This window comes from Pristiophorus japonicus, chromosome 13 (assembly GCF_044704955.1).
Source record: "Pristiophorus japonicus isolate sPriJap1 chromosome 13, sPriJap1.hap1, whole genome shotgun sequence".
Lineage (NCBI taxonomy): Eukaryota > Metazoa > Chordata > Chondrichthyes > Pristiophoridae > Pristiophorus > Pristiophorus japonicus.
In genome coordinates, this window is record NC_091989.1 from 157,843,793 (window position 1) to 157,871,628 (window position 27,836).

Consider the following 27,836-nt stretch of genomic DNA (forward strand, 5'->3'; position numbering starts at 1 on the left):
TGAAGTGGCAAAAAACAAAGAAAAACAATGCTACGTTTATATTAAGAGATCGGGTGAGTTCAAAACTCCAGAAGTCATGCTGAAGCTGTACAGTCATGTGATCAGCCCTCACGTTGAGTACTGCATATAAATTTGGTCATAGTGGCATATGGACATCATGCAGGCCCTAGAGGCAGTGCAGTGGATGATCCCAGTGTCAGAGGGATTAGCTATGATGAATGACTTGAGAAGCTAGGGCTCTTTCGCTTCAGCAAATGGCATCTCAGAAAAGATAAAGTAAACCAGAAAGAATTATTTCAGATATGCCAAGGCAACAGGACATAAATGCATAGATTCAAGGCTATCAAGGACAAATTTAAGACAATTGTTGGGAAGTATTTCTTTACACACAGTATGATCATGAAGGATGGATGAGACCAGGACACTAGAAGTTGTAAAAGTGAAGACAGTAGGGTTGATATACTGAAAGAATGAGATCAAATGGGTGAAAGGCCTTTTTCATCTGAACTTACCTTGTGATCTAGACTATCCAGAACTATATAGAAACAAAATCATATTTTCTGGATTCAAAACAAATCCAGTCACCAGCTGTAAATGCATTATTACTTCACCGAGTTTTTCGCACCAAGAAATTTAATCAACATCACTCCTAAAGAAATGTGGGGCATGTATTTTCAGGTTAGATACAAATGCAATGGTTTGTTATCACAGAATAGTTTGTTTTTAATTAAAAGCATCCTCCAAGTGCCCTCCAATGTGGAAGGAGGAAAAGCAGGCCATACTGAATACTTACAAAAAGCTGGTATGAAAAAGTCAGAATAAATTGCACACTGTACACTTGTTCTGATGATTGGAGTGGAAGCTCCAGGTGGAAATTCAGACGATCCATCTTCCCATCCTGATTTTGGTCTTCCTCCATAGCCTATGAAAAGAAGAGTATGTCACAGAAAACAATTTTATTTTCTTTTATAATCACAACATTTTCTTTTAAAGAGAAATGTAAAAAAAAATGTCAACTTCCAAGGCAAATAAAACAGGTCACCTTGTATTTAGAAAACTGAACAGTATCTGTTGAGGAAATAGTAAGAAAAGAGTCAGAGACAACAATAATCACTTCTGCGATAACCAGTCTCTGGAAGCACACAATGGGATGTAGGAAACAAATTTAAAAATATACAACACCCTATCCCAACCCTGCACACATCCACCGAGCCACGTAAGATTTTAGGGCAGATGACCAGAAGCTTGATCAAAGAGGTAGGTTTTAAGGAACATCTTAAAAGGAAGAAAGAGAGATAGAGAGGTTAGGGAGGGAGTTCCAGAGCTTAGGGCCTAGGCAGCTGAAGGCACGGCCTCAGATGGTTGAGCGATAATCAGGGATGCTCAAGCGGGCTGAATTTGAGGAGCGCAGATATCTCGGGGGGGGGGGGGGGGGGGGGTTGTGGGGCTGAAGAAGATTACAGAGTTAGGGAGGGGCGAAGCCATGGAGGGATTTGAAAACAAGGATGAGAATTTTGAAATTGAGGCGTTGCTTAACAGGGAGCCAATGTAGGTCAGCGAGCACAGGGGGTGATAGGTGAACGGTATGGGACTTGGTGCGAGTTTTGGATGACCTCAAGTTTACATAGGGTAGAATGTGGGAGGCTAGCCAGACGTGTGTTGGAATAGTCAAGTCTACAGGTAACAAAGGCATGGATGAGGGCGTCAGCAGCAGATGAGCTGAGACACGGACGGAGATGGGCAATGTTACAGAGGTGGAAATAGGCGGTTTTAGTTATGTCACAGATATGTGGTCGGAAGCTCATTTCAGGGTCAAATATGGCACCAAGGTTGTGAACAATCTGGTTCAGCCTCAGACAGATACTAGGGAGAGGGATGGAGTCGGTGGCTAGTGAACGGAGTTTGTGGCGAGGCCCAAAGACAATGGGGCCAAAATTGAGCCAAACGGGGTGCACCGACCGTATTTGAATGTTTTTCTCCGCCCCAGTCCATGGGGGAGATCATGGAGAAAGATGCAAGTTCAGGGCTAGGGCAGATGGGAACCTTAAAGGAACTGGATCTGTCTCCAGTTTCTCTACGATCTCTCCTCAGGCTCTCTCCGAGCTCATCTTGTCCACAAGACCCTGCTCCCTCGACTGCTTGTCCAACATCCAGTACTGCATGAGCAGAAATTTACTCCAGCTAGATATTGGGAAGACTAAAGCTATTGTCTTTGGTGCCCAATACAAACTCAATTCCCGAGCCACCAACTCCATCCCTCTTCCTAGCATCTGTCTGAGGCTCAACCAGACTGTTCGCAAACTTGGTGTTATATTTGACCCTGAATTTATAATGGGGAACAAAGAAATGTTGAACCAATACAGACCAGTTGAATAAATACTTTGGTTCAGTCTTCACAAAGGAAGACACAAATAATCTTCCGGAAATACTAGGGGACCGAGGGTCTAGCGAGAAGGAGGAACTGAAGGATATCCTTATTAGGAGGGAAATTGTGTTAGGGAAATTGATGGGATTGAAGGCCGATAAATCCCCAGGGCCTGATAGTCTGCATCCTAGAGTACTTAAGGAAGTGGCTCTAGAAATAGTGGATGCATTGGTGATAATTTTCCAACAATCTATCGACTCTGGATCAGTTCCTATGTACTGGAGGGTAGTTAATGTAACACCACTTTTTAAAAAAAAGAGGGAGAGAGAAAACGGGTAACTATAGACCGGTTAGCCTGACATCAGTAGTGGGGAAAATGTTGGAATCAATTATTAAGGATGAAATAGCAGCGCATTTGGAAAGCAGTGACAGGATCGGTCCAAGTTAGCATGGATTTATGAAAGGGAAATCATGCTTGACAAATCTTCTGGAATTTTTTGAGGATGTAACTAGTAGAGTGGACAAGGGGGAACCAGTGGATGTTATATATTTGGACTTTCAAAAGGCTTTTGACAAGGTCCCACACAAGAGATTGTGCGCAAAATTAAAGCACATGGTATTGGGGGTAATGTACTGACGTGGATAGAGAACTGGTTGGCAGACAGGAAGCAGAGAGTCGGGATAAACGGGTCCTTTTCAGAATGGCAGGCAATAACTAGTGGGGTGCCGCAGGGCTCAGTGCTAAGACCTCAGCTATTTACAATATACATTAATGAGTTAGATGAAGGAAATGAGTGTAATATCTCCAAGTGCAGATGAGTGGTGGTGTGAGCTGTGCGGAGGACGCTAAGAGGCTGCACGGTGACTTGGACAGGTTAGGTGAGTGGGCAAATGCATGGCAGATGCAGTATAATGTGGATAAATGTGAGGTCATCCAATTTGGGGGCAAAAACATGAAAGCAGATTATTATCTGAATGGCGGCAGATTAGGAAAAGGGGAGGTGCAACGAGACTTGGGTGTCATGATACATCAGTCATTTAAAGTTGGCATGCAGGTACGGCAGGCAGTGAAGAAGGCAAATGATATGTTGGCCTTCATAGCTAGGGGATTTGAGTATAGGAGCAGTGAGGTCTTACTGCAGTTATACAGGGCTTTGGTGAGGCCTCACCTGGAATATTGTGTTCAGTTTTGGTCTCCTAATCTGAGGAAGGACATTCTTGCTATTGAGGGAATGCAGCGAAGGTTCACCAGACTGATTCCCGGGATGGCAGGACTGACATATGAGGAGAGACTGGACCGACTGGGTCTGTATTCACTGGAGTTTAGAAGGATCAGAGGAGATCTCATAGAAACATATAACATTCTGACGGGACTGGGCAGGTTAGATGCAGGAAGAACGTTCCCGATGTTGGGGAAGTCCAGAACCAGAAGACACAGTCTAAGGATAAGGGGTAAGCCATTTAGGACTGAGATGAGGAGAAACTTCTTCACTCGGAGTGTTGATATCCTGTGGAATTCCCTACCGCAGAGAGTTGTTGATGCCAGTTCATTGGATATATTCAAGAGGGAATTAGATTTGGCCCTTACGGTTAAAGGGATCAAGGGGTATGGAGAGAAAGCAGGAAAGGGGTACTGAGGTGAATGATCAGCCATGATCTTATTGAATGGTGGTGCAGGCTCAAAGGGCCGAATGGCCTACTCCTGCACCTATTTTCTATGTTTCTATGAAATGAGCTTCCGATTACATATTCGCGCCATCACTAAGATCGCCTATTTCCATTTCCGTAACATTACTGGACTCCACCCCTGTTCATCTGCTGCTGAAATCCTCATCCATGCCTTTGTTACCTCTACTCTTGACTATTCCAATGCACTCCTAGCTGGCCTCCCATATTCTACCCTCCGTAAACTTGAGGTCATCCCAAATTCTGCTGCCTGTGTGCTAATTCGCACCAAGTCCTATTCACCTATCACTCCTGTGCTCGCTGAACTGCACTGGCTCCTGGTTATGCAATGCCTCGATTTTAAAATTCTCATCCTTGATTTCAAACCTCTCCATGGCCTCGCCTCATCCTATCTCTAATCTTTTCCAGCCCTACAACCCTCAGATATCTGCGCTCCTCAAATTCCGGCCTCTCGAGTATCCATGATTTTAATCACTTCACCATTGGTGGCCGTGCCTTCAACTGCCAAGGCCCTAAGCTCTGGAATTACCTCCCTAAACCTCTCCGCCTCTCTTTCCTCCTTTAAGACGCTCCTTAAAACCTCTCTCTTTGACCAAGCTTTTAGTCATCTGCCCTAATATCTCCTTGTGTGGATCTGTGTCAAAATGTGTTTTATAATGCTCCTGTGAAGCATCTTGGGACATTTTTACTATGTTAAAGGTGCTATATAAATATAAGTTATTATTGTTATTATACAAGGCCCATTCAGTAGAACAATGTCTAAAATATATTATTAAATTGCATAAATTTTAACATTTAATCTACAAGCTGAATAATGTTTAGCTGTAAAATCCATGCAGAGCATAAACCAAATGTCCAAACTATTTTTGACTAACACAATCACTGATGCATCATTCACATATCTTTATAATTGGTATACACACATTAAATGGCAAATGGTACAAATGATTTTTACCTAAAAGTACTGCTGCATCTCTATTAACAAAGTAGGCTAACCCATGGGTAATAACAATTAAACAACGACAACCTAATCTAGTAAAAGTCAGTAAGTTTGTAAAGCCAACCAACATTCACCAAATGTTAACCTGACTTTCAGACTAAAGGGCAGTAAGTGCTGGCCTTGCCAGTGATGCCACCATCCCGAGATAAATAAAATAAAAACCGATATATTGATATGGTCCTCCCTAACCTATTCAGTTAAAATAATGGAGCCACATAAATGCAATCTAGTCCTTTCATTATTGTATAAACTTCAATCAAATTATCTACATTTTCTAAAGTATACAGTCCCAGTTCTTCGAGACTATCTGGATAGCTAAGTTGTTTTAAATTAGGTATTAATCTTGTGTCCCTCATACGCACGCTTCATGAAGCTACCACACAGGGCTAGTTGCATATTATGTACCAAAAGAAGCAAGCTATAGACAGAGCTATGCAGGCCCACAACCAATCAGCAGTAAAATGAAAGAAGGAGCCATTATCATCATCATCATAGGCAGTCCCTCAGAATCGAGGAAGACTTGCTTCCACTCTTAGCATGAGTTCTTAGGTGGCTGAACAGTCCAATACGAGAACCAGTCTCTGTCACAGGTCAGACAGATAGCCGTTGAGGGAAAGGGTGGGCAGGGAGTCTGGTTTGCCACACGTTCCTTCTGCTGCCTGAGCTTGATTTCTATCGCCGACGATACTCGAATAGCTCAGCACCCTCCCGAATGCACTTCCTCCACTTAGGGCGGTCTATGGCCAAGGACTCCCAGGTGTCAGTGGGGATGTCGCACTTTATCAAGGAGGCTTTGAGGGTGTCCTTGTAACATTTCCTCTGCCCGCCTTTGGCTCGTTTTCCGTGGACGAGTTTCGAGTAGAGCGCTTGCTTTGGGAGTCTCGTGTCTGGCATGCGGACTATGTGGCCTGCCCAGTGGAGCTGATCGAGTGTGGTCAGAGCTTCAATGGTGGGGATGTTGGCCTGGACGAGGATGCTAATGTTTGTGCATCTGTCCTCCCAGGGGATTTGCAGGATCTTGCGGAGACATCGCTGGTGATATTTCTCCAGCGACTTGAGGTGTCTACTGTACATGGTCCACGTCTCTGAGCCATACAGGAGGGCGGGTATTACTACGGCCCTGTAGACCATGAGCTCGGTGACAGTTTTGAGGGACTGATCTTCAAACACTCTTTTCCTCAGGCGGCCGAAGGCTGCACTGGCGCACTGGAGGCGGTGTTGGATCTCATCATCAATGCCTGCTCTTGTTGATAGGAGGTTCCCGAGATAGGGGAAGTGGTCCACGTTGTCCAGGGCCACGCCGTGGATCTTGATATTTGGGGGGCAGTGCTATGTGGCAAGGACAGGCTGGTGGAGGACCTTTGTCTTACTAATGTTTAGCGTAAGGCCTAGGTTTTCATACACCTCGGTAAATAAATCGACTATATCCTGGAGTTCAGCCTCTGTGTGCACAGACACAGGCGTCATCCATGTACTGCAGCTCGACGACAGAGGTTGGAATGGTCTTGGATCTGGCTTGGAGACGGCGAAGGTTGAATAGCTTCCCACTGGTTCTGTAGTTTAGCTCCACTCTAGCGGGGAGCTTATAAGCTGTGAGGTGAAGCATAGCAGCGAGGAAGATTGAGAAGAGGGTTGGGGCTTGACCCCGGTCTGGACATGAATTGGGTCTGTAATGGATCCATTGGTAAGGATCACGGCTTGCATGTCGTCGTGGAGTAGGCAGAGTATGGTGATGTACTTTTGGAGGCATCCGAAATGGAGGAGGACGCTCCATAGACTCTCGCAGTTGACAGTGTCGAAGGTCTTTGTAAGGTCGAAAAAGGCCATGTACAAGGGCTGGCGCTGTTCCCTGCATTTTTCCTGCAGCTGTCGTGCTGCAAAGATCATATCCGTTGTGCCCCGGAGAAGAAGGAGTCATTAATAGTGTCATCAAGCGACATCTACTCACCAATAACCTGTTCACCAATACTCAGTTTGGGTTCCACCAGAACCACTTGGCTCCAGCCCTCATCACAGCCTTACATAGGATATACAGCAGAGAAACAGGCCATTTGAACCTCCTCCTGTCTTTATGCTCCACTCGAACCTCCTCCTGTCTTTCTTCATCTAAATCAGCATAACCCTCTATTCCCTTCTCCCTCATATGCTGTCTAGCCTCCCTTTAAATGCATCTGTACTATTTGCTTCAACCACTCCCTGTGGTAGCGAGTTCCACATTCTCACCAATCTTTACCCCAAAGAAGTTTCCTCTGAATTCCCTATTAGATTTCTTGGTGACTATCTTATATTGATGGCCTCTAGTTATGTTCTTCCCCACAAGTGGAAACATTCTCTCTGTATCCATTCTATCAAAAATATTCATCATTTTAAAGACCTCTATTAGGTCACACCTCTTTCTTCAAGCGAAAAGAGACCCAGCCTGTTCATCCTTTCCCGAAACATACACCCTTGCATTTCTGGTATCATCCTTGTAAATCTTCTCTGCACCCTCTCCAGTGCCTCTATATCCTTTTTATAATATGGCAACCAGAACTGTACACAATACTCTAAGTGTGGTCTAACCAAGGTTCGATACAGCATTAGCATAATTTCCCTACTTTTCAATTCTATATCTCTAGAAATAAACCCTAGTGCTTGGTTTGCTTCTTTTTTTTAAAATCGCCTTGCTAATCTGTGTCGCAACTTTTAGTGATGTGTGTATTTGTACTCTGCGGTCCCTTTCATCCTCTACCCTACCTAGACTTGCACTCTCCCTATTCTTCCTACCAAAATGTAATAACTGACAGTTATCTGTGTTGAACTTCATTTACCAATGATATGCCATTCTGCAAGTTTATTAATGTCCTCCTGTAATTTATTGCAGTTCTCTTCAGTATCAACTATTCCCCCACCCCACCCCCAATTTGGTGTCATCTGCAAATTTAGAAATTGTGTTTTTGACTCCAAAGTCTAAATTGTTAATATAAATTGTGAACAACAGTGATCCCAGCACTGATCCTTGTGGAACACCACTACCCACCTTCTGCCACTGTGAATAACTACCCTTTACCCCTGCTCTCTGCTTTCTGTCTTGAAGCCAGCTAGCTATCCATTCTGCTACTTGTCCCCTGACTCCGCATTCTCTGACCGTGTTCATCAGACTATTATGGGGTACCTTATCGAAGGACTTTTAAAATCTCGATAAATTACATCTACTGCATTACCATTGTCTATTCTCTCTCTCTCTCTCTCTGTTACTTCTTCAAAAAATTCAATGAGGTTGGTCAAGCAACCCCATTTGAAATCTATTCTGACTATTCATAATAATGTTTTTGGTTTCTAGATGTTCTTCTATTTTCTCCTTTAGTAGGGATTCCATTACTGTTCCTACCACCAATGTTAAGCTAACTGGTCTATAATTTCCTGGACATGTTCTATTCCCCTTCTTCGATATAGGTATTACGTTAGCTATTCGCCAGTCCTCTGGCACTACACCTTTTTCTAACAAATTATTAAATATGTGTAGTAATGCCTCTGCTATCTCTTCTCTAGATTCTTTTAAAATGTGTGGATGTAATCCATCTGGACCAGGGGTTTTATCCACTTTGAGTTTGATTAGTTTATTTAATATATACCCTCTTTTTATTTTAAATGCACTTATCTCATTACTAATCTCATCATCCAATGTCAGTGGTGTTCCCCATAGGTCGGTTCTAGGACCACCGCTTTTCTTGCTATATATTAATGACTTGGACGTGGATGTACAGGGCACAATTTCAAAATTTGCAGATGACACAAAACTTGGAAGTATAGTGAAGTGAGGAGGATAGTGATGGATTTCAGGAAGACATAGACAGGCTGGTGAAATAGGCTGACACATGGCAGATGAAATTTAATGCAGAAAAGTGTTGTGGTGCATTTTAGTAGAAAAAAAAAAGAGGACACATAAATGGTACAACCCTAAAGTGGGTGCACGAATAGAGAGACCTGGGAAGGAGGCGGGGGGGGGAATGTATGCATAAATCATTGAAGGTGGCAGGGCAGGTTGGGAAAGCAATTAAAAAGGCTTACGGGACCCTGGGCTTCATAAATAGAGGTATAAGAGTACAAAAGTGAGGAAATTATGATGAACCTGTATAAAACACCATTTCGGCCCCAACTGTGTCCAATTCTGGGTACCATACTTTAGGAAGGATGTGAAGACATGTGCAGAAAAGATTTACGAGAATTATTCCAGGAATGAGGGATTTCAATACTGTTGATAGACTGGAGAAGCTGGGATTGTTCTCCTTGAAACAGAGAAGATTGAGAGATTTGATAGAGGTATTCAAAATCATGAGGGGTTTAGATAGAGTAGATAGAGAGAAACTGAGGACACAGATTTAAGATGATTGGCAAAAGAACCAAAGGCAACATAAGAAAAAACTTTTACACACAGCGAGTGGTTAAGATCTGGAATGCACTGCCGAGTACTCTACGATGAGTTGCTCACTTCCAAACCCCTCAAACGTTCTCCACCATTTATAATGCTCAAGTCAAGAGTACCTACCACTCAACTGGATGAGTGGAGCCACAACAATGCTCAAGAAGCTCAACAGCATCCAGGACAGAGCAGTTCACTCAACCAACCGCTGTGCAACTGGACAGTGCCTACCCCCTCCACCATCAGCTCACCATGGCGGCAGAATATACAATGGGGATCACCGTTGACCAGAAATTTAACTGGACCAGCCACATAAATACTGTGGCAACAAGAGCAGGTCAGAGGCTGGGTATTCTGCGGCGAGTTTCTCACCTCTTGACTCCCCAAAGCCTTTCCACCATCTACAAGGCAGGTGATGGAATACTCTCCACTTGCTTGGAGTAGAATTAAACTACAGAACCAGTGGGAACCTGTTCAACCTTCGTCAACTCCAGGCCAGATCCAAGATCGTCCCATCCTCTGTTGTCGAACTACAGTACGTGGATGACGATTGCGTCTGCGACATTCAGAGGCTGAACTCCAAGTCATTGTCAACATCTTCACCGAGGCGTACGATAGCATGGGCCTTACACTAAACATCCGTAAAGCAAAGGTCCTCCACCAACCTGACCCTGCCACACAGCACTGTCCCCCAGTCATCAAGATCCATGGCACAGCCCTGGACAACGTGGACCGCCTTCCATACCTCGGGAGCCTATTATCAGCAAGAGCAGACATCGACGACGAGGTTCAACACCGCCTCCAGTGTGCCAGCGCAGCCTTCGGCCGCCTGAGGAAGAGAGTGTTCGAAGATCAGGCCCACAAATCTGGTACCAAGCTTATGGTCTACAGGGCTGTAGTGATACCCGCCCTCCTGTATGGCTCAGAGACGTGGACCATATACAGTAGACACCTCAAAACACTGGAGAAATACCACCAATGATGCCTTGGCAAGATCCTGCAAATACCCTGGGAGGACAGATGCATCAACGTTAGTGTCCTCGATCAGGCCAACATCCCCAGCATCGAAGCATTGACCACACTCAGCCAGCTCCGTTGGGCAGGCCACATTGTCCACATGCCTGACATAAGACTCCCAAAGCAAGCGCTCTACTCGGAACTCCTACACGGCAAGCGAGCCCCAGAGGAAACATTACAAGTACACCCTCAAAGCCTCCTTGATAAAGTGCAACATCCCCACCTGGTCAAAGACCGCCCTAAGTGGAGGAAGAGCATCCGGGAAGGTGCTGAGCACCTCGAGTCTCATCGCCAAGAGCATGCAGAAAACAAGCGCAGGCAGCGGAAGGAGCGTGCGGCAAACCAGACTCCCCACCCACGCTTTCCTCCACGACTGTCTGTCCCACCTGCGACAGAGACTGTAATTCCAGAATTGGACTGTTCAGTCAACTGAGAACTCACTTTTGGAGTGGAAGCAAGACTTCTTCGATTTCGAGGGGCTGTCTAGGATGATGATGATGACTTGCCTGGACGAGTGCAGCTCCATCAACACTCAAAAAGCTCAACACCATCTTAGACAAAGCAGTCCGCTTGATTAGCACCCAATCCACCACCTTAAAAATTCACTCCCTCAATCACCGCCGTATCGCAGCTGCAGTGTGTACCATCTACAAGATGCACTGCAGCAATTCTCCAAAGCTTCTTTGGCAGAACCTCCCAAACCCGTGACCTCTACCACCTAGAAGAACAAGGGCAACAGGTGCATGGGAACACCACCACCTCCACATTCCCCTCCAAGTCACACATCAACCTGACTTGGCAGTATATCGCCGTTCCTTCATCGTCGCTGGGTCAAAATCCTGGAACTCCCTCCCTAACAACACTGTGGGAGTACCTTAACCACACGGACTGCAGCGTTTCAAGGCGGCGGCTCACCACCCCCATCTCAAGGGCAATTAGGGATGGGAAATAAATGCTGGCCTTGCCAGCAACGTCCACATCCCGTGAACACATTTTTTTAAATTCACTGCAGCAACTCTAACAGCGCCTCCCTCCTTGCAACCTCTACTACTGAAGGATTACAGCAGCAATGTCACAAGTACACCATCGCTCCAAGGTCTTTTCCAAGTCACTCACCTATATCACGGTTATCATTGCTGGGTTAAAGTCCTGGAATTCTCCATCATGAGACAACATTCTTAAGGCATTTCCCCACCCCCCCCCCCCCCAAAAAAGTACATGCCTTTTATGGCTACTTCATAATTATCTAATCAACATCATAGATGGCGTGTGACTCTGTGAATTAACCCTCTGTAAAATTTCATCATCATCATCATAGGCAGTCCCTCGGAATCAAGGAAGACTTGCTTCCATTCTTAGCATGAGTTCTTAGGTGACTGTACAGTCCAATATGAGAACCACAGTCTCTGTCACAGGTGGGACAGACAGTGGTTGAAGGAAAGGGTGGGCGGAGAGTCTGGTTTGCCGCACGCTCCTTCGGCTGCCTGCGTTTGATTTCTGCCTGCTCTCGGCGACAAGACTCAAGGATGCACTTCCTCCACTTAGGGTGGTCTTTGGCCAGGGACTCCCAAGTGTTGGTGAGGATGTTGCACTTTATCAAGGAGGCTTTGAGGGTGGCCTTGTAACGTTTCTGCTGCCCATCTTGTCCGCGGCAACCGAGCCAGAGTTCCGAGTAGAGCGCTTGCTTTGGGAGTCTCGTGTCTGGCATACGAACTATGTGGCCTGCCCAGCAGAGCTGATCAAATGTGGTCAGTGCTTCAGTGCTGGGGATGTTGGCCTGGACGAGGACGCTAATGTTGATGAGTCAGTCCTCCCAGGGGATTTGTAGGATCTTGCGGAGACATCGTTGGTGGTATTTCTCCAGCGACTTGAGGTGTCGACTGTACATGGTCCACGTCTCTGAGCCATACAGGAGGGCAGGTATCACTACGGCCCTGTAGACCATGAGCTTGGTGACAGTTTTGAGGGCCTGGTCTTCAAACACTTTTTTCCTCAAGCGGCCGAAGGCTACACTGGTGCATTGGAGATGGTGTTGGATCTCGTCCTCAATGCCTTCTCTTGTTGATAGGAGGCTCCTGAGATAAGGGAATTAGTCCACATTGTCCAGGGCCGGGCTGTGAATTGTGATGTCTGGGGGGGCAGTGCTGTGCGACGAGGATAGGCTGGTGGAGGACCTTTGTCTTACTGATGGTTAGCGTAAGGCCCATGCTTTCATACGCCTCGGTAAATACATCGACCGACTATGTCCTGGAGTTCAGCCTGTGTGTGTGCACAAACGCAGGCGTTGTCCACGTACTGTAGCTCGACGACAGAGGTTGGGGTGGTCTTGGACCTGGCCTGGAGCCGGCGACGGTTGAACAGCTTCCCACTGGTTCTGTAGTTTAGTTCCACTCCAGCAGGAAGCTTGTCAACTGTGAGGTGGAGCATGGCAGCGAGGAAGATTGAGACGAGGGTTGGGGCGATGACGTAGCCCTGCTTGAGCCCGGTCCGGACGTGGATTGGGTCTGTGATGGATCCGTTGGTAAGGGTCACGGCCTGCATGTCGTCGTGGAGCAGGCGGAGGATGGTGACGTACTTTTGGGGGCATCCAAAACGGAGGAGGACATTCCATAGACCCTCGCGGTTGACAGTGTCAAAGGCCTTTGTAAAGTCAAAGAAGGCTATGTAAAAGGGCTAGCGCTGTTACCTGCATTTTTCCTGAAGCTGTCGCGCTGCAAAAATCATGTCCGTTGTGCCCCGGAGGGGACGAAATCTGCACTGCGACTCCGGGAGGAGCTCCTTGACCACGGGGAGCAAACGGTTGAGGAGGACTCTCGCGACGACTTTCCCAGTGGCTGATAGCAGGGAGATTCCTCTGTAGTTGTCGCAGTTGGACTTGTCCCCTTTTCTAAAGATGGTCACGATCGCTACATCGCTAAGATCTCCCGGCATGCTCTCCTCTCTCCAGATGAGAGAGATGAAGTCATGTATAACAAGATGACAACATACATTTAACCAATATCTCTTCCTGGTTAAATATGTCAAAAATTCTATTATGCTACACAGGAAAAGTGGTATAGGAGATGTGCTGTACTCCTTAAAGGTGGAACAATTGGCTCCACCAACTTGTCTAAACCACACTGCTTCCGGTCATTACAAAACTCCCTGACAAATTACATTTGTTGGTACTCATGAATTAACTCAGGTGTGAAGAATATTTTTTAACTTAACATTAAGATGCCAGTTATGTTTGGAGTAATGCTATGGTATCAGGTTGAATGACTTACTGTCACTAATGGGACTCGAAGATTGTCCCCTTGCAGATTATTAAAGTTCTCAAACGTGCTCCATGCTAGAAAGTCACCACTTGTGCTGGTTCCAGCAATCATCAAAACTTGGTACTGGAATCGAACATTTGGTTGCTCTTCATACGCGTTTACTTTTAACCAAAAACCTGCAGGAAGAAAATCAGGTTAACCCAAGGACATGTATTCATTTCTACATAAAATAAGTCTTGCATCTAGCACACCTCCCTTACAACTGCTGTGATTGCCTCAAATATTGTATTCATAAAGCAACAAATTGTTGATAACTAACTGAAGCTGATTGCCTAAACTATAACAACTAAATAACCTACCAATGAATAAGCAGCAACCAGATACAAAAGCTGCCAGTAGTCAGCAAACAGCTTCCTATAAACAATTCTATCAAGAAGGGAAGCAAATGGAATTGTTCATAGTATTCTTTGAAAATACATTGGTCACTTTTTTTCCAGTTATCCAAGAACATATTTGTAAAATTAAAAAAACCACAGAAAAACTTAAATAATTCACAAAACAATCTTTGAACTTACTGATAAATTTATCCTATCTGCTTGGAAATTCGTCCAATTATGTTTTGCCCAAAGGACTACACTCTTTCAGTGGCCTGCATTTTTCTCTTTTGTTGGGCCCTGCATTGTTCAGCTGAGCCTTCCTTCTTAATATTTTTCAGGCCTCCATGCATATGTGGTAAGCAAAATTCTGCTTTGATTATAAAAGTATCTAGCTGGTTAGAGTGGATGCATTTCCCTCCCATATCTGTGTGTGTCTGAAAATGAACTCAAAAAAGGGATCATGTAAATGTGGCATATTCTGGAAGGACTACACCATTACTCAGGTTCGGAGGAAAGTTCTGAATGAAAGACCTAAATTTAAAAGAGAGAGCTTTTAGTTAAACTGAGCACTGCTGCAGATATATTTCAGAAAAGAAAATATGCAAATTAATGTATTATAGTCTATTAAAACTCAGACCTTAAAGTGATTAGACAATCTGCCTGATCTACTACTTAAGGAGCTGCTTGATCAGTCGGTATTAAAAAACTTTTTAAACCTAATATAATTTGTTATTTTTACTCAAAATATTGTATGCTATATCTATAACCATGAAAGAAACAGAAGAAACTGTAATGCAAATTATTAATATATAATGCTATTTGAAATTGAATGAAAACTAGGGGTTAAAACAGCGAGCTGTAAAATGGTTTGCATGCTTTATTTTATGAAATACGGACAAGATAAATGTAGGTTTTTATATTATATCTGTGAGCTTTGGTTTGCTGAGAAAATGTCCAGCTTGTCAATGTGACAGTGTACATGCATTCTGATAGTCTAGCTGGCAGGATTAGCCTGGCCTTGATTAAATCAATTGTGTAGTTAACTGCTTTAACCACACCAGGTGACTCTCATGCTTGGGAGACACGCTAACTGTTATGTATGTTAACTGGGTTTTACCTGTCACTGCAGGGCGCGACTGTCAGAGTCCTAATGGTCACTGGCAGACACGTGCAAGCCGTGTATATAATGTTGGTAGGTATGTTGAATCCTCACTTTGCGAATAAATAAACTGGAGTAAGGTCATGCCTGAACTAGCTCACTGTACTTAGCTTCGTGGAGTTATTCGATACCCAACAATTGGCGACGAGTTAAAAATACGAACTTTCACACAAACATGTCTGTTGAAATTTTGGAGAGATTCGTGGAAGGGAATGACTGGGAGGATTTCACTGATCACCTCGACCAGTACTTGTAGCCAGCTGATTGGAAGGAACCGATAATGCAATTAAGCGCAGGGTGGTTCTCCTCTCCATTTGTGGGTCAAAGATTTATGGCCTTATCAAGAATCTACTCTCACCGACTCGATCAACGGATAAGACTTACACTGGTTCGGAACCACTTTAAACCGAAAGAAAGCATCATGGTGAGGTATCGTTTCTATAAGCACAATCGCTCCGAGGGCCAGGACGTGGCAGAATTTGTCGCCGACCCGAGACGTATCGCTGGGCCGTGCAACTTCGGAGCTGTACTGGAGGAAATGCAGCGGGACTTTTTCGTGCTTGGCATTGGCCACGAGGTCATCCTTCGAAAGCTGCTGGCTGTTGAATCTCTAGATTTGAGCAGGGCCATCACGATCACCCAGGTATGCATGTCCACGGACGAAAACTCGAAACAGATTATCTTCCCAGCATCGAAACTCACCAGCAAGTACTATGCATAAAACAATATTGTCGGCAGGCAGAGCTGCACATGGCAGGGCCTACTCGTCCGCGTTCGTTCAACCTGTAACTGCTCAAAGTCCACCATCAGGGGTGAATCAAATCTCGCCTTGTTGGCATTGCAGGGCTATCATCGGGCCCATCAATGCTGATTCAAGCAATACTTGTGCAAAGGCTGTGCAACACTGGGGCACTTTCAGCGAATGTGTCCACAACTGAGCAAACGTGCTGCGACATAACACGGGGCTGAGGATGACCGATCAAGCGGCACAGGCAACTCAACCCGAGGTACAGGACGAAGAAGTGTATGGGGTACATTCTTTTACCAAAAGTCCTCCGATAATGCTGGAAGTTAAATTAAATGGGGTTCCAGTATCCATGGAATTGGACACGGGTGCGAGTCAGTCAATAATGAGCCAGAGTGCTTTCGAAAAGCTGTGGAACACTAAGGCAAAAAGACCCAAACTGAGCCCAATCAATATGAAGCTGCGTACCTACACCAAAGAGCTCATACTAGTCATCGGCAGCACGGCAGTAAAGGTATCGTACGATGGAGCTGTGCATGATTTATCGTAGCCCAACACTGTTCGGCAGGAGTTGGCTTGAGAACATTAAATGGAACTGGAACAGTATTAAAGCCTTTTCATCAGTGGATGACGCTTCGTGTGCTCAAGTGCTGAGCAAGTTTCCCTCGTTGTTCGAACCAGACATCAGCAACTTCACGGGAGCCACGGTGCAGATCCACCTAGACCCGGATGCAAGACCCGTCCATCACAAGGCTCGGGCGGTTCCGTACATGATGAGGGAGAAGGTCGAGATTGAACTGGACAGACTTCAACGGGAAGGAATCATATCACCAGTTGAGTTCAGCGAATGGGCCAGTCCAATTGTTCGGGTGTTGAAAAGTGATGGCACGGTCAGGATCTGCGGCGACTACAAGGTAACGATCAACCGAGTCTCGATACAGGATCAGTACCCATTTGCAACGCTAGCAAGGGGGGGGGGTCGTTCACCAAATTGGACCTGACCTCCACTTACATGACACAGGAGTTGGTCAAATCTTTGAAAAAACGGACGTGCATCAGCACATACAAAGGACTATTTTATATACCACAGATGCCCTTTCGGAATTCACTCGGCGGCAGCAATATTTCAGAGAAACATGGAGAGTTTGCTGAAGTCCGTCCCGAGAACTGTCATGTTCCAAGATGACATCCTAATCACCAGTCGCGATGCCATCGAACACCTACACAACCTGGAAGAGGTTCTAGGTCGTCTGGACAGAGTGGGACTCGGACTAAAACGTTCCAAGTGCGTTTTCATGGCACCAGACGTCGAATTCCTGGGGAGAAAGATTGCAGCAGACGGCATCAGGCTTACGGAATCGAAGACAGAGGCCATCAAGAATGCACCCAGACCCCAGAGTGTGACGGAGCTGCGTTCGTTCCTGGGTCTTCTCAACTATTTTGGTAACTTTCTACCCAGTTTGAGCACATTGCTAGAGCCCTTGCACATGTTGCTGAGAAAGGGTAACAACTGGGTTTGAGGCAAATCTCAAGACAGAGCCTTTGAGAAGGTCAGGAACCTGCTATGTTCCAATAAATTACTGGTACACTATGACCCATGTAAGCGATTAGTGCTGGCCTGCGACGCCTCATCATAATAGGGTCGGTTTTGTGCTCCAGCAAGCCAATGTATCAGGCAAACTCCAAGCAGTTGCATACGCGTCCAGAAGTCTGTCTAAGGCTGAAAGAGCCTATAGTATGGTACAGAAAGAGGCTTTAGCATGTGTATATGGGGTTAGGAAAATGCACCAATACCTGTTTGGGCTTCGGTTTGAGTTTGAAAACAGACCACAAGCCGTTCATTTCATTGTTTTCTGAGAGCAACGGTATAAACACCAATGCCTCGTCCCGCATCCAAAGTTGGGCACTGACATTATTTGCTTATGATTATGACATCTGCCACAGACCAGGCACTGAAAACTGTGCTGATGCACTTAGCCGGCTACCATTGCCCACAACCGGGGTGGAAATACCACAGCCCGCAGACTTGCTACTGGTCACGGATGCCTTCGAGAGCGAGGGGTCACCCGTCACGGCTCGCCAAATTAGGACCTGGACCAGCCAGGATCCTGTACTGTCAAGCGTAAAAAGGTGTGTGCTAAATGGAAATTGGTCTGCCATTCCCAGGGAAATGCAGGATGAAATTAAGCCTTATAGTCGCCACAAAGATGAATTGTCTATTCAGTCTGATTGTCTGTTATGGGGTAATCGTGTTGTTATGCCAAAAAAAGGCAGGGAAACTTTTGTGCGCGATTTACACAGTACCCACCCAGGTATTGTCATGATGAAGGCCATTGCCAGGTCTCACGTTTGGTGGCCCGGCATTGACTCGGACTTGGAGTCATGCATGCATCAGTGCAACACTTGCATGCAACTGAGTAACGCACCTGTGGAGGTTCCGTTGAGTCTGTGGTCATGGCCATCCAAACCGTGACAAAATTTTTTTAGTGGTAGTGGACGCTTAATCCAAATGGATTGAATGCATAATCATGTCATCCAGCACGTCCACAGCCACTATTGAAAGCCTCCGGGCCCTGTTCGCCACCTATGCTTGCCTGACGTCCTTGTCAGCGACCAACAGACCGTGTTTCACCAGTTCGGAGTTCCACGAGTTTATGACGCGTAATGACATCAAGCATGTCAGGTCTGCCCCTTTCAAATATGCGTCTAATGGTCAAGTGGAGCAGGCTGTCCAAACCATTAAGCAGAGACTAAAATGCGTGACTCACAGCTCCCTACAGACCCACTTGTCCCTCAGTTACCGGACAAGACCCCACTCGCTCACCGGGGTCCCTCCTGCCGAGCTGTTAATGAAGAGAGGCCTCAAAACCAGGCTCTCTCTTGTACACCCGGATCTCAATGATCATGTCGAAACCAGAAGGCAATGGCAGCAATGGTACCACGATCGCGTGGCCGTATCACGTGACATTGCTGTTCATGACCCTGTGTTTGTCCTGAATTATGGTCATGATCCAAAGTGGATTGCTGGCAGTTTTGGCCAAGGAGGGGAACAGGGTGTTTGTAGTCAAACTGTTAAGTGGCCAAACATGCAAGAGGCACATCGACCAAACCAAACTGCAATTCACAAACAACCCAGAACAAATTGAAGATGACAATCCTATTAACTCACCCAAGCTTGGGTTCGAACTGAGAAGATTAACCAGGGAGCGGAAGGCCCCGGACCGTCTCAACTTTTAAATATAACCTGTACCAAGGGTTTTGGGGGGAATGATGTTATGTATGTTAACTGGGTTTTAACTGCCACTGGAGGGTGCGACTGTCAGAGTCCTAATGGTCACAGACAGACACATGCAAGCTGCTATATAATGTTGGCAGCCATGTTGAATCCTCACTTTGAGAATAAATAAACTGGAGTAAGGTCATGCCTGAACTAGCTCACCGTACTTAGCCTCGTGGAGTTATTCGATACTTAACATGAACGTTTTTTTTTAATGATTGCATCAAACATTTCCATGGAAGGCCAAGTACCTGGTTTCACAATAGGAAAACAGAAATGCATTCTCCCCAGGGCTCATGTGCAGTCTCTGAACATGTGTGACCTCAGTGCCTCAGAACTGGCTGTTTGGTTCAGGTTATTAAAATTGTTCAGTTCGTTTTACGGAGCCTCAACAAATCCTTAGGCTCAGCTCTTGGCCGGCACTTACAATAATAGCACTGTTTTCCACAGGTATTTCCTTACTGTATTGTAAATTATACAGGGTGAAGTTAAACATCCGGTACAGAACCCCACTTCTTACTATATTCCTTCACACTCAGCAAGTAGCCTAATGATACTGGGGCAGAGTTTCCGCTTTGACCGCAATTGGGAAATGGCTCACAGAACGCGCAATCAACAAAATCTCACAATTTCCATCTGGGGACATGACCACTTTTGTGGGCAGGGCCCGATTCTGGCAAATTGAATCTTGAACCAGTGTAAAAGATCTTGCAAAACAGTGATTTTGGACGTAACTCACTTACATTTAAAATTCCCCAATCTTTTGTGCTGGTTCGGCCAATTCTGCTCAGATTGCGCTGATATAACTAGTGGATGCACGACACCGCTATATTTAAAGTAACAACTTCAGTACGGATTTAAGAACCTAAGAACATAAGAAATAGAAGCACGTGAAGGCCATACGGCCCCTCGTGCCTGCTTCGCCATTTAATACGATCATGGCTGATCCGATCATGGACTCAGGTCCACTTCCCTGCTGGCTCCCCATAACCCCTTATTCTTTTATTGGTTAAGAAACTGTCTATCACTGTCTTAAATCTACTCAATGACCCAGCTTCCACAGCTCTCTGAGGCAGCGAATTCCAAAGATTTACAACCCTCAGAGAAGAAATTTTTCCTCATCTCTGTTTTAAATGGGCAGCCCCTTATTCTAAGATCATGCCCTCTAGTTCTAGTCTCCCCTATCAGTGGAAACATCCTCTCTGCATCCACCTTGTCAAGCCCCCTCATAATCTTATACGTTTCGATAAGATCACCTCTCATTCTTCTGAATTCCAAAGAGTAGAGGCTCAACCTACTCAACTTTTCCTCATAAGTCAAGCCCCTCATCCCCAGAATCAACCTAATGAACCTTCTCTGAACTGCCTCCAAAGCAAGTATATCCTTTCGTAAATATGGAAACCAAAACTGCACACAGTTTTCCAGGTTTGGCCTCACCAATACCTTATATAGCTGTAGCAAGACTTCCCTGCTTTTATACTCCATCCCCTTTGCAATAAAGGCCAAGATACCATTGGCCTTCCTGATCACTTGCTGTACATGCATACTATCCTTTTGTGTTTCATGCACGCACCCCCAGGTCCCATTGTACTGCAGCACTTTGCAATCTTTCTCCATTTAAATAATAACTTGCTCTTTGATTTTTTTTTTGCCAAGGTGCATGACCTCACACTTTCCAACATTATACTGCATCTGCCAAAGTTTTGCCCACTCACTTAGCCTGTCTATGTCCTTTTGCAAATTTTTTGTGTCCTTCTCACACATTGCTTTTCCTGCCATCTTTGTATCGTCAGCAAACTTGGCTACGTTACACTCAGTCCCTTCTTCCAAGTCGTTAATATAGATTGTAAATAGTTGGGGTCCCAGCACTGATCCCTGCGGCACCCCACTAGTTACTGGTTGCCAACCAGAAAATTAACTATTTATCCCAAATCTCTGTTTTCTGTTAGTTAGTTAATCCTCTTACATGCTAATATATTACCCCCAATCCCGTGAACTTTTATCTTGTGCAGTAACCTTTGATGTGGCACCTTGTCAAATGCCTTCTGGAAGTACAAATACACCACATCCACTGGTTCCCCTTTATTCACCCTGTTCGTTACATCCTCAAAGAACTCCAGCACATTTGTCAAACATGACTTCCCCTTCATAAATCCATGCTGACTCTGCCTGACAGAATTTTGCTTTTCCAAATGTCCTGCTACTGCTTCTTTAATAATAGTCTCCAACATTTTCCCAACCACAGATGTTAGACTAACTGGTCTATAGTTTCCTGCTTTTTGTCTGCCTTCTTTTTTAAATAGGGGTGTTACATTTGCAGTTTTCCAATCTGCTGGGACCTCCCCAGAATCCAGAGAATTTTGGTAACTTACAACCAATGCATCCACAATCCCTGCCGCTACTTCCCTTAAGATCCTAGGATGCAACCCATCAGGTTCAGGGGATTTATCTGCCTTTAGTCCCATTATCTTACTGAGTACCACCTCCTTAATGATTGTGATTGTGTTACGTTCCTCCCCCCATTTAGGCCCCAAGTTTCCACATGATTTGCTCCTGATTTTTAGGAGCAACTGGTGTAGAACGGAGTATCTTAGAAATCGGAATTCTCGGCATTTAATTTGCTCCAGTTCTAGTCAGTTAGAACAGTTTCACTTTGGAACAGAATTTTTTTTTCAAAAGGAGGCATGTCCGGCCACTTACGCCTGTTTTCAAAGTTTCGGCAGTGAAAACTTACTCCAAACTAACTTAGAATGGAGTAAGTGAAGATTTTTGTACGCTCGAAAAAACCTTGTCTACACTTTAGAAAATCAGGCGTAGGTTACAAATCAGGCGTAGGGAATGGGGGGGGGGGGTTTAAAGGGAAGTTTACAAACATTAAACACTTCAGTTTTACAAATAAAGAGCCCTCATCAATAATAAATGATACATACATCAATAAATCAACCAATAAATCAATCAAAAAAAAATAATAAGAAATAATTGTTTTTTTAAATCAATAAATAAAACATTTTCTACTTACCGACTGCAGCACCGGGAGCCCTCCACAGCGTGCTGGGATGCCCCCCCCCCCAGTGTGTCTCTGTCAGTGTCTCTATCTCTCTGTCTGTCTGTGTGTGTCTCTCATTCTCTGTCTGTCAGTGTCTGTGTTTCTGACAGCGAGGGGAGGGGGAGGAGGGGGGTAGAGGGAGAGAGGGGGGGAGCAGAGGGAGGGATGGGGAGAGGGGGAGAAGGGTGAGGGGGAGAAGGGGATAAAGGGGAGATGGGGGGAAAGGAGATGGGGGGGGAAAGGAGATGGGGGGGGGAAAGGAGATGGGGGGGGGAAAGGAGATGGGGGGGGGAAAGGAGATGGGGGGGGAAAGGAGATGGGGGGGGAAAGGAGATGGGGGGGGGAAAGGAGATGGGGGGGGGAAAGGAGATGGGGGGGGGAAAAGGAGATGGGGGGGGAAAAGGAGATGGGGGGGAAAGGAGATGGGGGGGAAAGGAGATGGGGGGGGGAAAGGAGATGGGGGGGGAAAAGGAGATGGGGGGGGAAAAGGAGATGGGGGGGAAAAGGAGATGGGGGGGAAAAGGAGATGGGGGGGGAAAAGGAGATGGGGGAGGAAAAGGAGATGGGGGGGAAAAGGAGATGGGGGGGGGAAAAGGAGATGGGGGGGGGAAGGAGATGGAGGGGGAAAAGGAGATGGGGGGGGGAAAAGGATTTGGGGGGGGAAAAGGAGATGGGGGGGGAAAGGAGATCGGGGGGGAAGGAGATGGGGGGGGAAGGAGATGGGGGGGGGAAGGAGATGGGGGGGGGGGGGGAAGGAGACTGAACGGGCCGGGCCCGAGACTTCGGGCAGGGCCCATCCCCAGCACCAGATTTACAGGTAGGTGGCGTTGGGTCGGGTCTGGGGGTTGGTGGGAGGGAGGTCAGTTCGGGTCGGGGGGAGGGAGGGAGAGGGAGGTCAGGTCGGATCCAGTCCGGGGGGGGAGAGCGGGAGTCGGGTCAGTGTCGGGTCTGGAGGCGGGAAGCGGGAGTCGAGTCGGGTCGGGAGGAAGCAGGAGCTGGCCATGGGAGGAGCCTTATGCACACAGCCCCAGTGAGGCCATTGGGCCAGGGCTAGGGACTGCGTGCTTCGGGCCCCTCCCACACAGTTTCAGGCGTCTGGAGCTACTGAACATGCGCGCCCACTGTAGCGCGCATGTGCAGAGGTCCCGGCACTGTTTTCAGCGCAGGGACCTGGCTCCGCCCCCTACAGCTCATGCCGCGCCGCGCCGAGGGCCAGAAGACCTGCAGGGAGGTGGAGAATCTGGAGGGTTTTTTTAGGCGCACTTTGTGGCGTGAAAAACGGGCGTCCAGGTCGGTACTGCGCCGTTCTAGGCGCGGCTCGAAACTTGGGCCCATAGTCCCTAGACTATCCACTGTTGGAAGATTGTTAGTGTCCTCTACCGGAAAGACTGATACAAAATATTTGTTCAGTTTCTGCTATCTCCATGTTCCCCATTACTAATTCCCTGGTCTTGTCCTGTAAGGGACCAACATTTACTTTAGCCACCCTTTTCCTTTTTATATACCTATAGAAACTCTTGCTATCTGTTTTTATATTTTGTGCTAGTTTACTTTCATAGTCTATCTTCCCTTAATCATTTTTTAGTCGTTCTTTGCTGGCTTTTAAAAGCTTCCCAGTCTTCTGTCCTCCCACTAGTTTTGGCCACTTTGTATGCCCTTGTTTTTAAATTGGATACCATCCTTTAGTTCTTTAGTTAGCCACAGATGGCTATCTTTTCTCTTACACCCTTTCCTCCTCACTGGAATATATTTTTCTTGAGAGTTGTGAAAGATCTCCTTAAATGTACACCACAAAAAGCAAGTGACCTAGTACCGAGCCCTGCGGAACCCCACTGGAAACAGCCCTCCAGTCACAAAAACACCAATCAACCATTACCCTCTGCTTCCTGCCTTTGAGTCAATTTGATGTAGTGTATATGGATTTCAGCAAGGCTTTTGATAAGATCGCATATGGCAGACTGGTCATGAAAGTAAAAGCCCATGGGATCTAGGGCAAAGTGGCAAATTGGATCCAAAATTGGCTCAAAGGCAGGAAGCGGAAGGTAATGGTTGATGGATGTTTTTGTGACTGGAAGGCTGTTTCCAGTGGGGTTCCACAGGGCTCAGTACTAGGTCACTTGCTTTTTGTGATATACATCAATGATCTAGACTTAAATATAGGGAGTATGATTAAGAAGTTTGCAGATGATACTAAAATCAGTTGTGTGGTTGATAATGAAGAAGAAAGCTGTAGATTGCAGGAAGATATCAATTTGCTGGTCAGATGGGCAGAACAGTGGCAAATGGAATTTAATCCAGAGAAGTGTGAGGTAATTTATTTGGGGAGGGCTAACAAGGAAAGGGAATACACATTAATTGGTAGGAAACTGAGAAGTGTATAAGAACAAAGGAACTTTGGAGTGCATGTCCACAGATCACTGAAGGTAGCAGGCCAGGTAGATAAACTGGTTAAGAAAGCATACGGAATGCTTGCCTTTATTAGCCGAGGCATAGAATACAAGAGCCCGGGGGGGTGGGGGGGGGTTATGCTTGAACTGTATAAAACACTAGTTAGGCTACAGCTAGAGTACTGCGTGCAGTTCTGGTCATCACATTACAGGAAGGATGTGATTGCACTGGAGAGGGTACAGAGGAGATTTACGAGGATGTTGCCGGGAGTGGAGAATCTTAGCTATGAGGACAGATTAGAAAGGCTGGGTTTGTTTTCCTTGGAACAGAGGATGCTGAGGGGAGACCTCATTGAGGTGTATAAAATTATGAGTGGCCTAGATATAGTGGATAGAAAGGGCCTATTTCCCTTAGCAGGGGGGGTCAACAACCAGGGGGCATACATTTTAAGTAATTGGTAGGTTTAGAGAGGATTTGAAGGGAAATGTCTTCACCCAGTGGATTGTGGGGGTCTGGAACTCACTGCCTGAAAGGGTGGTAGAGGCAGAACCCCTCACTACATTTAAAAAGTACTTGAAGTGCTGTAACCTGCTGGGCTACGGACCTAGAGCTGGAACATGGGATTAGGCTGGATAGTCTCTTGTTAGCCGTCACGATGGGCCGAAATGGCCTCCTTGCATGTTGTAAATTTCTATGATTCCATGAAATGCAAATTTATTCACCAGGTAATAGTTTACATTATATTAATGAATATGGAAATGAACGACAATTACAACCACAAGTTCTCACTGGAAATGCACCAACAGCTTTGTAACTACTTATAAAATGGGCAATTATGGCAAGCCACTTCCTGCATTTTGAGTGTTGTTAACATTCAACTGTTAGTCAAGTTCTTTCCTTCTATGAATTACAATGACATGCTTCAAATAAGCACGATACTTGATGGTGGAGTATATGGAACAGACTTTATTGATATCCAGCATAGGTGATCAATCTGCACTGTACAGGCTGTGGCTTTCGGTTTGTAATTCTGTCTTTCAAACATGCCGAAGAATTGTTGAAAACCATGCTCCTTTATGCAGGTATATCTCATGAGGTATCTGTTCCTGAATCATTTGAAGACAGTCTATTTGCGTAAATAGTCGTAGTTGTTTAAGTCAAACTTACTTTTCTCAAATAAGTCTTCCTAACTTGATTGTTCTCGAATCCTTTGCAAAGGGGATGGAGTATAAAAGCAGGGAAGTTCTGCTACAGTTATACAAGAGTACTACGTACAGTTTTGGTTTCCATATTTAAGAAAGGATATACTTGCTTTGGAGGCAATTCAGAGAAGGTTCACTATGGTTGATTCCGGAGATAAGGGGATTAACTTATGAGGAAAGGTTGAGTAGGTTGGGCCTCTACTCATTGGAATTCAGAAGAATGAGAGGTAACCTTATCGAAACATATAAGATTATGGGCCCAAGTTTCGGCCTCAGTTGCTCCTGATTTTTTGGAGCAACTGGTGTAGAACGGAGTATCTTAGAAATTCAAATTCTCAGCATTTAGTTTGCTCCAGTTCTAGTTAGTTAGAACAGTTTCACTTTGGAACAGAATTTTTTTTTTCAAAAGGGGGTGTGTCCGGCTACTTACGCCTGTTTTCAAAGTTTCGGCAGTGAAAACTTACTCCAAACTAACTTAGAATGGAGTAAGTGAAGATTTTTGTACGCTCGAAAAAACCTTGTCTACACTTTAGAAAATCAGGCGTAGGTTACAAATCAGGCGTAGGGAATGGGGGGGGGGGGGGGGGGGGGGTTTAAAAGGAAGTTTACAAACATTAAACATTTCAGTTTTACAAATAAAGAGCCATCATCAATAATAAATGATAAAAACATCAGTAAATCAACCAATAAATCAATCAAAAAAAATGAATAAGAAATAATTTTTTTTTTAAATCAATAAAACAAAACATTTTCTACTTACCGACTGCAGCACCGGGAGCCCTCCAACAGCGTGCTGGGATGCCCCCCCCCCTCAGTGTGTCTCTGTCAGTGTCTCTATCTCTTGGTCTGTCTGTCTGTGTATGTCTCTCACTCTCTGTCTGTCAGTGTCTGTGTTTCTGACAGCGAGGGGAGGAGTAGAGGGGGGAGAGAGGGGGAGAGAGGGGGGAGAGAGGGGGGAGAGAGGGGGGAGAGAGGGGGGAGAGAGGGGGGAGAGAGGGGTGGAGGAGAGGGGAAGGGGGGTGGAGGAGGGGGGAAGGGGGGTGGAGGAGGGGGGAAGGGGGGTGGAGGAGGGGGGAAGGGGGGTGGAGGAGGGGGGAAGGGGGGTGGAGGAGGGGGAAGGGGGGTGGAGGAGGGGGGAAGGGGGGTGGAGGAGAGGGGAAGGGGGGTGGAGGAGAGGGGAAGGGGGGTGGAGGAGAGGGGAAGGGGGGTGGAGGAGAGGGGAAGGGGGTGGAGGAGAGGGGAAGGGGGTGGAGGAGAGGGGAAGGGGGGTGGAGGAGAGGGGAAGGGGGGTGGAGGAGAGGGGAAGGGGGGTGGAGGAGAGGGGAAGGGGGGTGGAGGAGAGGGGAAGGGGGGTGGAGGAGAGGGCTAGGGGGGTGGAGGAGAGGGCAAGGGGGGTGGGAGAGGGGAAGGGGGGTGGGAGAGGGGGAAGGGGGGTGGGAGAGGGGAAGGGGGGGTAGGAGAGGGGAAGGGGGGTGGGAGAGGGGAAGGGGGGGTGGGAGAGGGGAAGGGGGGGTGGGAGAGGGGAAGGGGGGTGGGGAGAGGGGAAGGGGGGTGGGAGAGGGGAAGGGGGGTGGGAGAGGGGAAGGGGGGTGGGAGAGGGGAAGGGGGGTGGGAGAGGGGAAGGGGGGTGGGAGAGGGAAGGGGGTGGGAGAGGGGAAGGGGGGTGGGAGAGGGGAAGGGGGGTGGGAGAGGGGAAGGGGGGGGGGTGAGGGAAGGGGGGTGGGGAGAGGGATGGGGGTGGGAGAGGGGAAGGGGTGGGAGAGGGGAAGGGGGTGGGAGGGGGAAGGGGGGTGGAGAGGGGAGGGGGGGGGGAGGGGGAGTGGGGGGGGGGAGGAGGGGATAGGGGGGGTGGGAGATGGGGAAGGGGGTGGGGGGATAGGGGAAGGGGGGTGGGAGGAGAGGGAAGGGGGGTGGG

The 27,836-nt window shown here is 46.6% G+C and overlaps 1 protein-coding gene across 3 annotated transcripts in view; it reads right to left on the reverse strand.

The window, feature by feature from the left end:
- tmem231 (transmembrane protein 231) overlaps nt 1-27,836 on the reverse strand; it is an 80,554-nt gene that overhangs the window by 33,544 nt on the left and 19,174 nt on the right. For all 3 annotated transcript variants that reach the window (XM_070896999.1, XM_070896997.1, XM_070896998.1), the window contains exons 2-3: nt 13,737-13,903; nt 794-922 (exon numbers count right to left, since the gene is read on the reverse strand). In XM_070896999.1, coding sequence (XP_070753100.1) covers nt 794-922; nt 13,737-13,903 — 296 coding nt within the window. The remainder of the gene's footprint in view (nt 1-793; nt 923-13,736; nt 13,904-27,836) is intronic.